A 12,857-nucleotide genomic window follows, 5' to 3' on the forward strand; every position below is an offset into this window, starting at 1 on the left:
CCCTTCCATCCCGAGCGAGAGAGACTTCGCGCTGCGCGTGGGGCAGTACCGAGCTTGAATCTGCTGCTCCAGGTTGTGCTGCATCCTCATCCCCAGCTGGTCGAGCTGGTCCCACTGCTGCGCCAGCCCCACGGTGCTGTGCTCCGTGTACTTGTTGTCCAGGATGAGTGCCTCCTCCATGGCTGCTCCGAGGTCCTCAATCTTCTTCAGCTGGCTCCTCATGGCTCGGATCTCCTGGTGCTTGCGCTGTTCGGGGAGCGAAGAGGAGGAAAATCAAGGGATGCAAAAAACCCCCCGAAGAGTCCGAACGCAGGCTGGCAGGGCTACACGCTTCTTTTTCTGCTGGGATATAGGGATGTATCCTGGGATTCATAAAACAGCATCCAAAGCAACCGCCCCTTCAGGCACGGCACCGGAAAGCGGCGGGGCCTGCAACCCAGCTCTGGGGCAACCCCCCTCTTACTGGGAAAAGTCCGGTGCCCTCTGCCCTACCCCGCTCAGGTAAAGAGAAGGGCAACCACATCAGCGTGGGGTAATGGACACGTACACAGGTCATCCCAAAGGTCTCTCAAAACGCGCCACTAAGCTTTGCCACGCAATCGCGAGCATTTCCATCCCCATCCCACGTTCCCAGGTCACCAGCGGGGCGAGGCGCGTGCCGTAGGTGAGTGTCGCTTACTTTAGTAGCTTCCAGCTGTGATTCCAGTGTTCCAGATTCCTCCACCATACAAGACCTAAACGCAGAATGACAGTGAGAGAACGCACTCATCCCGTAAAAACGGCAGGTGGGGCTTGAAATTAACAGTCCTTCCTTGGACTCAAAAATCCTTACAGCAGAATTATTCTCCTGGCGGTAGTTAAACCTGGGTGGTGTGTTTTGGTTCAGGCCAACACCTCCACGGCTCATCCCATTCTTAGTTCTTGACAGAGTTAATTTCTAGCCCCATTGGAAAGGCAGCAGGACCAGCAGCCACACGTCATGCCAGATCCAAAGCACCCGCTTTCCGGGCCCTAAGGATGTTAGGCCCCCGGCGCGTTCCCACCCCGGTGCCCAGCACACACACGCACACACGAGCTCCGGGTGAGTCACGGCGGGGGAGGCTCTACCAGGCACAGGAGCTCTGCAGAGGGGTGTTACGTGGGGATAAACAGGGGAAAAAAGGCCTTGAAAACTACTGCTTTGGTTTAAGACCCATCTCGACGTGGCATAATGGCTGCAGAAAACCCTGGAGCTCTCCCACGCGGCAGTGGCTGGTGGCCAGCGGCCTTCCCTGCCCCACCGCTCCCCTCCTGCGCCCACAGGAGCCGAGGTGTAGCCCCTCCGCTCGGTCACTGCCGCCCTGAGCTCCGTGGCACACCGCAGCCCCCGCTGGGCGACGGTCTCCAACACCCACCTCGTATGGGCCGGCTACGGAACGTCTCTGGGTGCTGTTTGCCCTCCCCCCCGATCCTCAGCAACCTTTCAGCAGCAGTTTAAGAATCCCTCTCCCTCCAAGACAACTGTGAGCAGCCGACCGGAGCGCGGGCCGGGCGCTGGCCTCTCCCTTGTGGTGTTTTAGCTCCTAAAACTGAAGCTGCTCTGTCTCAGTCGCTAAACCCAGGGTTTCATCCCACTGACCTCTACCCTCCCACGCCCCTCTGAGCTTGCCGAGACGGGGTTTCAAGGCGGAAGCGCTCTGCAGCGACGCCAACGCGCCGGACACCTGGGCGTTTCTCCCCACGGGGTTAAGGCTCAGCTCCGTGCCCGGAACCCTGAGCAGGAAGCTGGGAACTGATGGTGGAAGGAGTCAAGGGGAAAACAAACCTCCAAGCATCTCTAAGCCGTGAAAGTTAGTTGGAAGGAAAGCAGCCTTGGAATTAAAGAGTGCATTTGAAAACCAAAGTGAGGTAAGAAAATGAGGAAAAAAAACCTTCCAGATAGATCATCCCCAACTTCATACTGATAGACACGAATGACACGACGATACGCTATGCTAGTCAAAGAAAAGAAACCAAGTGAATTCCAAAAAGGAAGAAAGACAGAGCAGAGGAAAGAACACACCCGAACACGGCGACGGCAGCGGAGCCACACGCCAAGCCAGCAGCGCTGTGCAGCCCACGAGCGAGCTCTGAGTGAAAGAAACCTACTGAAATGCTGGTTGCGCACACACAAACCATCTCGTTTTCGTCTAAGTCATAAAAAAGTGAGTCTCAGGGAGAGGAGTGAAGTCTGCTAACTCGTCTAGAGTCTCTAAAAGCGTTCTTCCCCCTTCCCTGCCCTAAGGAAACCTCCATCGCGCAGCAGCGGGCGCGCACACGGCCCGCTGAAGGGGAAGCGTTCGCAGGGCGGCTCTTCTCCGGATGCTTCTCCGCAGCTCTGCCTTCCCTCTCGCCTCTTCCAACCACATCTGGGTTGATCCCGCAGGACAAACCCTGCCTGGCCTATCAGCCGCCCCTGGGAACGCGTTCAGCAGCAGAGCTTGGCACGGTGATCTCCACCTCCGACCCTGCGGCTCAGCCAACGGCTCCGTCCTGGGTACCAGAGCTAATCTGTGGCTTCGGGAAATCCTTCCCGCAGGAGCGGAGGATTCAGCATCCGGTCCTGAGGAATCTGCTCGGTTCCACCGGGCTGTACAACAGAACTGGGGCACGTTACGCTTACCCAGCAGGAACGGCAGAACACAAGACGCCGGTTGTTGCAGAGCAAGTACGAAGCGCAGGTATCGGCGAAGACGCCCAGGTCGCAGAGGCCCCCGCACCCCGGCCGTGCACCGTCTGTTAGGGTGTTAGCTCACGTCTTTGCAAAGCTTCCATGGTGCTGCGGGGTTTTAATCCTGAAGAATCGGAAGCGGACAGGCACACTCGGCGGGTTCGGCGCTCCGAAGACAGTTAGGGATCTGGCTATTGCCTTTCCACCCCCTGACGAATGACCCGCACCCATCCTCCTTAGGAACTACTCCCACGGACACAAAGGGGACTTGAAACTGTCTGCAAATCCCGGGAAGGTTCGTGCTGGAAGGTTCTGGGTTCTGGCAGTAACGTAATCTCTGCGGGGCGGGTTCTGAAGCCGGCAAACAAACGGGCTGTTGACACCTGCTGCTACAGAGTCCCCAGTTATAGAATCACAGACTGGCCTGGGTTGGAAGGGACCTTAACACCCACCCAGTTCCAACCCCCCTGCCATGGGCAGGGACACCTTCCATAGACCAGGTTGCTCCAAGCCTCATCCAGCCTGGCCTTGAACACTTCCAGGGATGGGGCATCCACAGCTTCTCTGGGCAACCTGTTCCTGTGCTCCCCACCCTCTGCGGGAAGAACTTCATCCTGAGTTAGGATTTCAGTAAAGCCTCTTAGCCAGGATCTTCCCTCCTCCTTCTCACAGAAAACAGTCGGTGCTCGGAAGCTTTAATTGTCCCGAGAACAGTTATCATGGGAAAGCTTGTGTCACTAAGCAGGACACTGAATGCTGGGAAACTAGGAATGTCAGCTGTTTTCCAGAGGCAGACCAGCCTCTGTTCTCCCGTACCTCATCAGAGCGAGAGCCCTGGCTTGTGCGAGCCCGCAGAGAAAGCAAGAACGGCAGTTGGGGCTTCCACGGTGTATGCCAGTGGCTGCCCATTAACAATTTCCTAGCCCAAAGCAGAAGGAATGGTTATGTTTCTACCGGCTTATACTTAAATCTACTCCAAAACCTTGTTTCCTGTGTCTGTGCACTCAGCCACAGCTTGCTCTTTTCAAATAAAAGGGGTTTGAGCGCAGCTTTCGCGAGCAGCGTGACGCCGGAAGAAAACCCGCGGCCAGAGCAGAACACGTCACCACATTTGTAAAGATATAAAATTCCATACTAACCCATCTAGCAGGTAAGTCCTGTAGAGTGTGAAGGTCCAAACATCAGGCAGCAGGACAGAGACAAGACAGTAAGAGAGGGACAGAGATTTGGGTGGGAAGCAAACATCAAAAAGTTAAAAATCGGATTGATATTTCATTATTTCGTGAAGACACGTACAGAACTACTGGTAAACACAGAGAGACAGAGAATCACGGGATTGCAGGGACTCGCCTCCTCGTGAGCCACGACCGGAGCGCGTCAGAGGCGGCCAACAGCACTGCCTGCGCGCGGTTACCTCTTGTCTAGAGCCGTGCTCGTCCGCTGGCTGCAACACTCCAGCGTGAGGTGCATTCCTGAGGCAGCGGTTAAGGCCTGACCCCCTCTCCCTAGGCAAGGCTATTACCAGGCAGCACCCCGTGTCAGCGGTTACAAGAGCAGCTGCTCCCCACCCCCCGCTGCACCACAGACTGGGTCAGGAGCGACTGTGGAAGAGTGAAGTCCTGGGCAACTGGAATGACTGCAGGAAAACGAATTCAGAAGCAGAAACATTCTTACAGTCCGGTGCTTCAGGGCCTTCCACTTCCCTGTGGCTAACAGGGCCTCCCTCAAACCCCAACCACAGGACAGGAATGAATCCTGAAGAGCTGCTTTTCGGCAGGAGACATTTACGACTTCAAGAGGCCAGAGAGCTGTGGGCTGGATACAAACACGAGCGGAGGAGTTCTCTACGGGCGGCTCCCGGGAAGACAAACCGTACCTGGTCTCTTGAATCCACTGGTGGAAAGCATTAGCGTGCTGAGCAAATTCCTGGCGCAACTTGTCGTTTTCTTCCTGCCTTCGCTGTTCCTTCTGCAGCTCCAACTCGCGCTCCTGGGAAAGGAACAGAAGTAATTGCACACAGAGAAGTAACGTGATTGGCCCTGCAACAAAAGCTGAAACCTGAGCGCTGCACACCAGCGCAGTTCAGAAGCCCAAAACGAGACGGAGCGCTCAGGAAGCATCCCGACAAAAATCACTGAAGGTGACAACCCAGAACTCAAGACTCAAGAACTGGAACTGAACCAGCAGTTCCTTCACTGGACAGCACGGACGTCAAACCTATCGCGTAGCTGGGAAGCGAGGGGGACATCCTGTGCCGCAGACGGGAGACCACAGAGCCAACAACAGTGCCAGCACACAGCTAACGGCAATCTCTCTTTGCTCCCAGATTTTGAGACGCTCTGCGGCACAGTGACAAACTCTCGTACTCGTTATCTTGGAGGACAACTTCCAGGGAAGACCCAAAAGGTCTACGAAGAGTCCCTCTCACTTGCCTTAATAATCTTCTGGAGATTCCTCCAGGTTTCCTCAAGAGCCTCCATCGTAAACCAGGTGTACGGGTTGGAGGCCACACGGAAGCTCTTGATCTGGCGGTCGAGCTCTGCCAGCTGGTTGAAGTCAGCTTGGGCAGAACTGAGCGAAGAACGGAAAGCGTCGTGAGCTTCTCGCAGGGCTTTGATTTCCTCCAGCGAGTTGCAGCGCACGGGGTCTGTCAGATCCTCTTCAGCGTTCTCAAACCAGCTGTTGAAGGCAGACGCCTTCTTTGCGAAAGTCAGGAAGAGATCCTCAACCTTGAAGAGAGAAACCCAGCCGGTTCAGTTCCACCAGGCAGCAACGCAAACGCTCCGCGTGACTTAGCGGGAATCGCCCTGCCTCAGCCCTCCAGGAGCTCCACAATCACCAGCCGCCGACGAAAAAGCCACCCAAGCCGCAAGCGGCGAATGAGTTTTTCGAAGAGAACAATTAGATTTTTGTAGCCCCACGGTTTGGCCGCTCACCTTTCTGAAGTGCTCCTGAGCTTCCAAGAGTTTCTTTTTCCTGGCAGCAGAATTGGCAAGTAGCTGATTCCAGCGTTTCATCAAGGAAGCGTGCCGAGCCTCAATGGCCTTTGACTGGATATGTTTGGCTGCCAGCAGTTGGTCTTTCAGAGCAGTGATGTTTGCAATTCCCTCCTGCTGGAAAGCCTGAAGTCCAGCGTCAAAAGTTTCCTGTAACGTTAAGAATGAAAGGTTTTGGATTGTATTTTCATTTAACCATTCTGATATCCTGCATGAATTTCAAACATTTGCACCAGATTTTTGGGTATTCCAGAAGAGATCACCTCCTCTTCTCCCCACCGCGTGCAGGGTGGCAGCGTTAGCACTAACCTGTTTGGTGAGTAGGGTCTGCACGGACGAGAGGTCGCGTCCGTAATCGTCCGTCTTCAGGCTGTTCTCCTTCTCACCTGGAAAATGAAATAAATTCAGTAAAAACGTCAGCCTCTGCCCCAAATGTTCCCTCTGTGCCAGAGCAGGTTACCCCAAAAGCACCGTGGACTGCTGTGGGTTTAGGGCTGTCTGTTACAACAGGAGGCGAGAAGCTACCTGGGAGCTTTGAAACAAAGGAGCATTTCGGTTTCTTTGGGACAGGGTGCTGTGCCTGAGCTCCGGAACAGAACGTACCTATCCAGGACTCCACCACATCTGCTTTCCAGTTGAACTGGAGGAAGGCGGAGTTCTCATCCAATTTGGCTTTCCTCTGAGCTGCTGCCTTCTCCAGATCTGATACCTTGCCTTTGAGCCCCTTCACCTTGGCAGTAATATTGTCTTCGTGGTGGTTGTTCTACAGGACAGGAGACAAAACATGCACACCACGTGATCTGCTGGGCCCACAAGGAAGCTGGGGGGGCTTTTTACAAGGGCCTGTAGTGACAGGACAAGGGGTAACGGGTTTAAATTGAAAGTGGGGAGGTTTAGATTGGATATCAGGAAGAAATCTGTCCCGGAGAGGGTGGGGAGCACTGGGACAGGTTGCCCAGAGAAGCTGTGGATGCCCCATCCCTGGAAGTGTCCAAGGCCAGGCTGGATGAGGCTTGGAGCAACCTGGTCTGGTGGAAGGTGTCCCTGCCCATGGCAGGGGGGTTGGAACTAGATGATCTTTAAGGTCCCTTCCAACCCAAACCATTCCATGATTCTATGATCTCAAGGTCCTCTGAGGCACCCCGTGAGCTGGCGACAGGGACTGCAGCTGAAAGATTCTGCTCTGGACACACAAGAAGCAGCTCTGCAAGCAGGTGACACCAGCCGCTCGTTCAGCTGCAAGGAAGGAGCAAGAGCTCTTCCCAAAGGGATGCCAAGTCAGTCTTCAGAGAAGAGCAAGTCTGCTCTGACAGGAAAACGTTCTGCATAGCCTCAGAAGGTTTGGGGTTTTACCGGTTTCTCTTTACCTTTTTAATGAGATCCTCCCCGTTAGCACAAACATCGTTCACTCTGTCTTTGTGGACAGTAAAATCGGTCTCAAACGCCTCGTGCTTTTTCAGCAAACCCTGCAAACACGAAACAGTCCCTTTTTAAAACAACCTCTCATCACTTAGTAAAAACCAAAAAACCCCCTGAAAAGAATTTATTGTTCTAAAGCAGCTCGCAAACTTTTCCTGACAAAGCCCAGTCATCCTGGCTGTTAGCAGCACTGGCTGTTTTGCCGTGGACAGGAGGAGTCCGGTACTTCCGACGTAACTCCAGCCCTTCGGGTTAACCAGGGCTGCCCATCAGAGGTCAGGAGATGCGAAGCTCCACCAAACTGCAAGTCATTTCTACAGGCAATAACATACCTGGGATGCTTTTAGAGAATGAATTTGTGGTTTGTAAGGTGAGCCTTCAAAAGGAACCAACAATAACCTCCAAGCTGGAGAGACGGTTAAAGAAGAGGTTCGTTAAGGTCTAACCAGCAATAATGCAAGCGGAACGACAGCGAGCTGACAGCTTCCTCCATACCTGGATAGCAGCAAGGGTATCCCCATAATCCTCGCTGGCTACCAGTGTCATTTTCTCATTGATCCAGGCTTCTTCTTCCTCAACGTTGGCTACAAACTGCTGGTACTCCAGGGACTCCTCTAGACGCTGACCCCTGTATGGGAAAAGGGAACGCTGCTCAGTGTTGCTTCACGGCTTTTAGATCCCAGATGTGGAAACAAACGCCGGCAGCAGCAAACCCAAGAACGCAGAGACCGAACCCTGAACACGGAACCGCTGGCTCTTCGCTTCGGCAAAGCCTGGCAGACTGCAAAGCCTACAGCTCCATGAGCTCACGACGAACCAGTGAGCCAGCGACAGCCACAAAGCCTGCAGCCAGCGAAGGACTAAGATGAACCATTTGCTCCCAGCAACTTCTCTTCAGGAAAACATCCCGGCAGCGGATTAAAGGCAGTTACTTCACGTCTGTCGTTTCCAACCGCTACAAGAGAAGGCTAGAAGACTCACATCATAACAAAAACTCTTCTCAACAGTCTCGGGTCTGTCATCAGTGACAGGAGCCATTACATCACATCGCTGACTAACGACCCATACCATAATCCCGTCACTACGTGTCCACGGACTGTTTTAACTAACACTGAATTTCACAAAACATCTCACATACCTAGCAGCTGCCAGCTGCTTTAACTCTTTCCAGTGATCCACGAACTGAGCCAGTCTCTGCTGTATCTCCTCCTTTCCAATTGTGTTGTCATCTGAAAGCTTCTTACCGGTGTCCAGAACGCCCTGCAAAGCGGAGAAACAGGCAGTTACCGGAGCGTCGCTTGCTCCCTTCTTCCGCGCTCCCTCTGGGTCACAGCAAAACTCTTTCTGGCTCTTGTACGTGCCACAGGCGAAGGAGGGGCGTTTACCTGGATAGCAGGTTCATGGGCAGCTAATTCTGCTTCTAAGCGCTTGTGTTTCTTCCTAAGGTTCTGCACACCCGTTAGGTCTCTGCCGTAGTCCTCGGAGCTAACCAACAGTTTCTTCTCTCTAGATTCAAGAGAGAAAGAGAACGTTTGAAAGTTACTTCTATAGGTCAAACCTGACAAAACCAGCCCCAAACCACTGCCAATAAGGAAACGCCGTTCACAGCACAGGAATCTTGGATGTGAAAAATTACTGAATGAATTACTACAACGGGCTAGAACCTCAGACTGCTAAAGTAAGGTGTGAATTTATGCTACGGGCTTTCCCAAAAAGACAAGATTCAAATCTCAGTTATCTGCTCCAGGTCTAAACAGCATCGCTCTTTCCAGTGCGGAGCTTTCCTTACAGGACTTGACCAAAGCAAACTGGAGGGAAGAAGCCACCCCCAGTGCTGAAGCCAATTCTGAATGTAGTTTTCCCTGAAAGGGGGGCAAAGGTGATTTCTTGTGGAGAAGGCAAGTTATAAAACCACACTACAGGCCATGGATGTTGCTGGCAAGCTGGCAATCAGCAATGCCCCCAAACCAGAGCCTTAAACTTCACGATACACACTTGATCCAAGACTCCTCGTCATCCATATCACGGAAAAACTGATGCAAACGGTGGGACTCGTTCAGCTTGGCTCGGCGGGCAGCTGCCATGCTCTTAATCCTCTGAAAGCGTCCGTTAATGGTCTCGCGTTTATCCTTTACTTGGGACGTATCGAAAGCACTGCTGGTCATCAGACTGTCAGCCTGACTGTTCAGGTCCTTCAGACGATCCTGGGAACGGGGGTGGAAAAGCGTGTGAACTGCTTGGATCTCGTTTCTGTGTTTGCTACATCAGTATAAAAATCATAATCTGCTGGGCAGAGTCACAGTTTTTACTCAGAAAACGTGTTGCTGCCGGTCCAGAGCGTGGCACGTATTGAGCTGGCTGATGACTATGCTTCATCTTCCATAAGTACAAGAGAAAGCAATACCTCATGAGCAGATATATCCGCTTCCAGTAACTGGTGTTTCTTCAGAAGGTTGTTAACTGACGCCAGGTCCTTCCCGTAGTCTTCAGATGCCAACAAAGCCTCCACCTGGGGGTGGGGAAGGAAAAAGGGGTTGGAGAACGAGTTGTGTTTTCACAAAACCCCTCGAAATGATAACACCTTTAGAACTGTGCAAGTTAACGCTCTTCATGTTCTACATTGTGGATAAACCTTTGCCTCATCACCTGTTTAATTCCTAACAGTCTATGCAAAAACGCTTTTTCTTACCTTAGTGTTTATAAACAATAAACCAGCCTCAATATTTTTAATCATAGTAAAGATTTTTCAAAACAAATCCAGGCTTGCTCAGAGGTGGGCAACATGGAACACCAGCAAAGGGAGCGCAAAATTAGAAGAACAAGTCCTGCAAGTAAATAACCCCAATCCCAGTTACCTCTGAAAGCCAGAAATCAAAGTCCTTGATTCCAGTATTGAAGTTCTGTTGCTTATTAGCTTCCTTCAGTTTCTGACTCTTCTCTGCCGATTTCTGCACCAGGAATTGCCACTGGTCAGCCAGGGCAGCAAGGCGCGCCTGTTAGAAAGGGGAAAAGTCAAACGCTGCAAACTAAAGCCTTGAGTTCTGATAAATGCAAAACCAGAACATGGTGCAGGCTTGGCTGTTGGTTCCAGACATGATCCAAACACTTGGCAACGCACAACCGAAGCCAATCTCGTAAGGCTCGTGGTACCCACCTTCACAGCATCCTCGCTGCCAGCACAGGCTCCTCTTTCAATCAGCGAGTTCCCCATATCAATGACTCCGCGGATCCGGTCTGCGTTGGCATGGAGCTCGGCTTCAAAGGCCTGGTGTTTCTGGTGTTTGCTCTGAACAGGACAAAACCCAACGCGTTAGGGACTGGACACGGGCTCCCGCATTGTTCTCATGGGCTGAGAGGGCGGCACCAGCACCGGCCGCATAGGTAAGAAGTTTGGTTACAGCCTGACCTAGAGAAGTTCTCTCTCAGCAACACCGCTGACTGCTCACGCCAACAGCAGCGCTCAGCAGCGCGAGTAACCGCCAAGCTTGGACCTGGCAGAGCGGTCACCGAGCCCGCACGTAACACACGGGCGATGTCATCCGCGGCGTGCGGACGCCCATGCAGCGTTCCTTGCGGCAAGCTCAGCTGTTACTCAAAGCTTCCTCGTTCTCAACGCCGCCACCTTCGAAAAGCAGCGGCCGTACGACCCCTCAGCGGAAGCACAGACGCTCATCCTTCCCACTCCTACAGTGACTGCACAAATTTCTATCCCCCTTCCTAATCTCTAGGTCATCAAGAGAAATCACTGCCGCAGCCCATCTGCTTTCTGCAGTTTGGTATCAGTCAGATGCAGCCACGCTGCATAGCAAAATAATGAATTAACAAAAACCTCTCAAAATAACCGAATTACTTGTTAACAGTTTTTCTCTGCTGAGAGAGAGCACCATGAGAACAACAGGAGCCTTGGTGTGGGAAGCGTGGGGTTCTCTCTCGTACGCCCGTGACCCATCCACCCACCCGGAGGGTAACGGTAGCGCAAAACCCACAAGAGAGCGTTTACAGGCGTTAACGGGAATGCTAGTGACGTGGGTACACAACACCCTGAGAATGGAATGAAAGGAAACGTTAGACTGAAAACAGGAGATGGGAGACACTGTAGCGCCGGCATGAGAAATTCTGCATGAACTGCGTCATTCCGGGAACTGTTCCTCCCGGTGCCGAGATCGCACAAACCTCCTTCAAAGCCAGATTGGCCAACACGTACAGTCTAATTTAAAAGCTGCCAATTGCTTATCTCCATGTAATTGCCATGACAACAAATCCCAGACATGACTTTTTAGTTTAATAAGAATCCTAGGGTTTTCAACTAGAAAAAAAACCCCAAAACCTAAAAATTTAACGTACCATGGCCTGAAGTGACAAGCAAGGACCCTTTGCTGTCTTACTGTCATTAGCTTCCCCTTTCTTTGTTCTGTCTCCTTCCACATATCCCCATTTTACTCCGCTGCTTGGATTCTCACAAGTCCTGTCAGCTTACCAGCCCGTGCATCTCTTTTCCTGGAGTATTCCCTCTGTATTATTCCCTCCCATCCTGCTGCTATTGCAAGAACTAAGCCATCTAGGCCTCTCATTTTATGGAATCCTCCATCTGCAGTACGTGACTCCACAATCTCGCAGCCCGGGCACTGTGTGTTCATCACCACCACCGAAGAGCCGGGCAGGAGGATGACAGGCCCAATAACCACATTTTGGAAAAAAGGACAGAAGCTGTTTTCCTAACTCCCCCAAATCCCCCCTCAAACTACCTCACTAACGCACCACAAATTAAACAGATCATGCAGAACACCTGCAAAACGAATGCATAAAGAAATGATGCTGAGTAGGCATGAACAAAAAAAAGCCACAGCCGTTACCCGAAGGCCGTTAGCTGCACTGGGATGTAGGCCAAGAACGAGCAGCAAACAGAGCGACTGCATGAACGGAGGGATGGAGCCACAGAGCGCGACCAGACCTCGTGCTCACACAGAAGCTATACAGAGAAAATGTCACGTACCAGGGCTAGTCCAAACTACTTACCAGCAGTTTGGAAAGCTACAAAACAGATTGAGAGAAGCAGTTCAGTGCATTCGTACGACTTCGTAAACCACAGTGCAACATAAGAGGTAACTTCAATTAATTATTCCTTAAGACTGAAAAACGAGACTTCACATTTTAGAGCGTAAGACACAGATGAGACCCAAGAACTCCATCTCCTTATTTTATTATCTAGGAGAAAGAACAACTACTCAGGGGTTTCTTCAGTAAATTTTCTGCTGCAGATACCACATATCTTATTAATTATATGCATCAATAATTACCAAGAGAGTTCTATTCTGGGTCTCCTTTCATGCATAATGTAACTTCCATTTTCTCCCTGTTCAAGGCAGAACGTGCTCAACTGCCGTGTTATTCTGCTGTCCCTGAACAAGGCCTCCTGAGCGTATTTCTGTTGAACCAGAGTGTGCTGTGCCAAGTTCCAGATCTGACTCTGATTTTTTGAGCTGAACATCACATTCACCTGGATATTCGTGGGATCCTTATACGACTCATCACTCGCAGTTTGGAGCTTTTCACTGATCCAGGCTTCTATTTCATCCACGTCCCGACTGAACTGCTGGAGTGTCTGAGATTCTCCCAGCTTCGACCTCTTCTCAATCATCTGCGCTTTCAGACGCAGCCACCTGTAAGCAGGTAAACACATACCTCGAATGAGAGACTGGGACTGCGCGTGACATCACCTTCAACGGCTACAAAACGCTGCCTGAGAGCATTGG

At 51.9% G+C, this 12,857-nt stretch overlaps 1 protein-coding gene across 1 annotated transcript in view; it reads right to left on the reverse strand.

Moving 5' to 3' along the window:
* Window positions 1-49: 49 nt before the first annotated feature.
* Window positions 50-12,857, reverse strand: part of SPTAN1 (spectrin, alpha, non-erythrocytic 1) — a gene marked incomplete at its 3' end in the record, with an annotated part of 40,259 nt that continues 27,451 nt past the window's right edge. Inside the window, exons 35-52 of the mRNA XM_010160245.1 lie at window positions 12,602-12,764; window positions 12,121-12,135; window positions 10,259-10,390; window positions 9,960-10,097; window positions 9,509-9,613; window positions 9,100-9,308; window positions 8,490-8,610; window positions 8,243-8,364; window positions 7,600-7,732; window positions 7,053-7,151; window positions 6,289-6,448; window positions 5,995-6,071; window positions 5,626-5,835; window positions 5,122-5,418; window positions 4,566-4,678; window positions 3,829-3,846; window positions 680-734; window positions 50-246 (exon numbers count right to left, since the gene is read on the reverse strand). Coding sequence (XP_010158547.1) covers window positions 50-246; window positions 680-734; window positions 3,829-3,846; window positions 4,566-4,678; window positions 5,122-5,418; window positions 5,626-5,835; window positions 5,995-6,071; window positions 6,289-6,448; window positions 7,053-7,151; window positions 7,600-7,732; window positions 8,243-8,364; window positions 8,490-8,610; window positions 9,100-9,308; window positions 9,509-9,613; window positions 9,960-10,097; window positions 10,259-10,390; window positions 12,121-12,135; window positions 12,602-12,764 — 2,364 coding nt within the window. The remainder of the gene's footprint in view (window positions 247-679; window positions 735-3,828; window positions 3,847-4,565; window positions 4,679-5,121; window positions 5,419-5,625; window positions 5,836-5,994; window positions 6,072-6,288; window positions 6,449-7,052; window positions 7,152-7,599; window positions 7,733-8,242; window positions 8,365-8,489; window positions 8,611-9,099; window positions 9,309-9,508; window positions 9,614-9,959; window positions 10,098-10,258; window positions 10,391-12,120; window positions 12,136-12,601; window positions 12,765-12,857) is intronic.

This window comes from Eurypyga helias, unplaced genomic scaffold, assembly GCF_000690775.1.
Source record: "Eurypyga helias isolate BGI_N326 unplaced genomic scaffold, ASM69077v1 scaffold14341, whole genome shotgun sequence".
NCBI lineage: Eukaryota > Metazoa > Chordata > Aves > Eurypygiformes > Eurypygidae > Eurypyga > Eurypyga helias.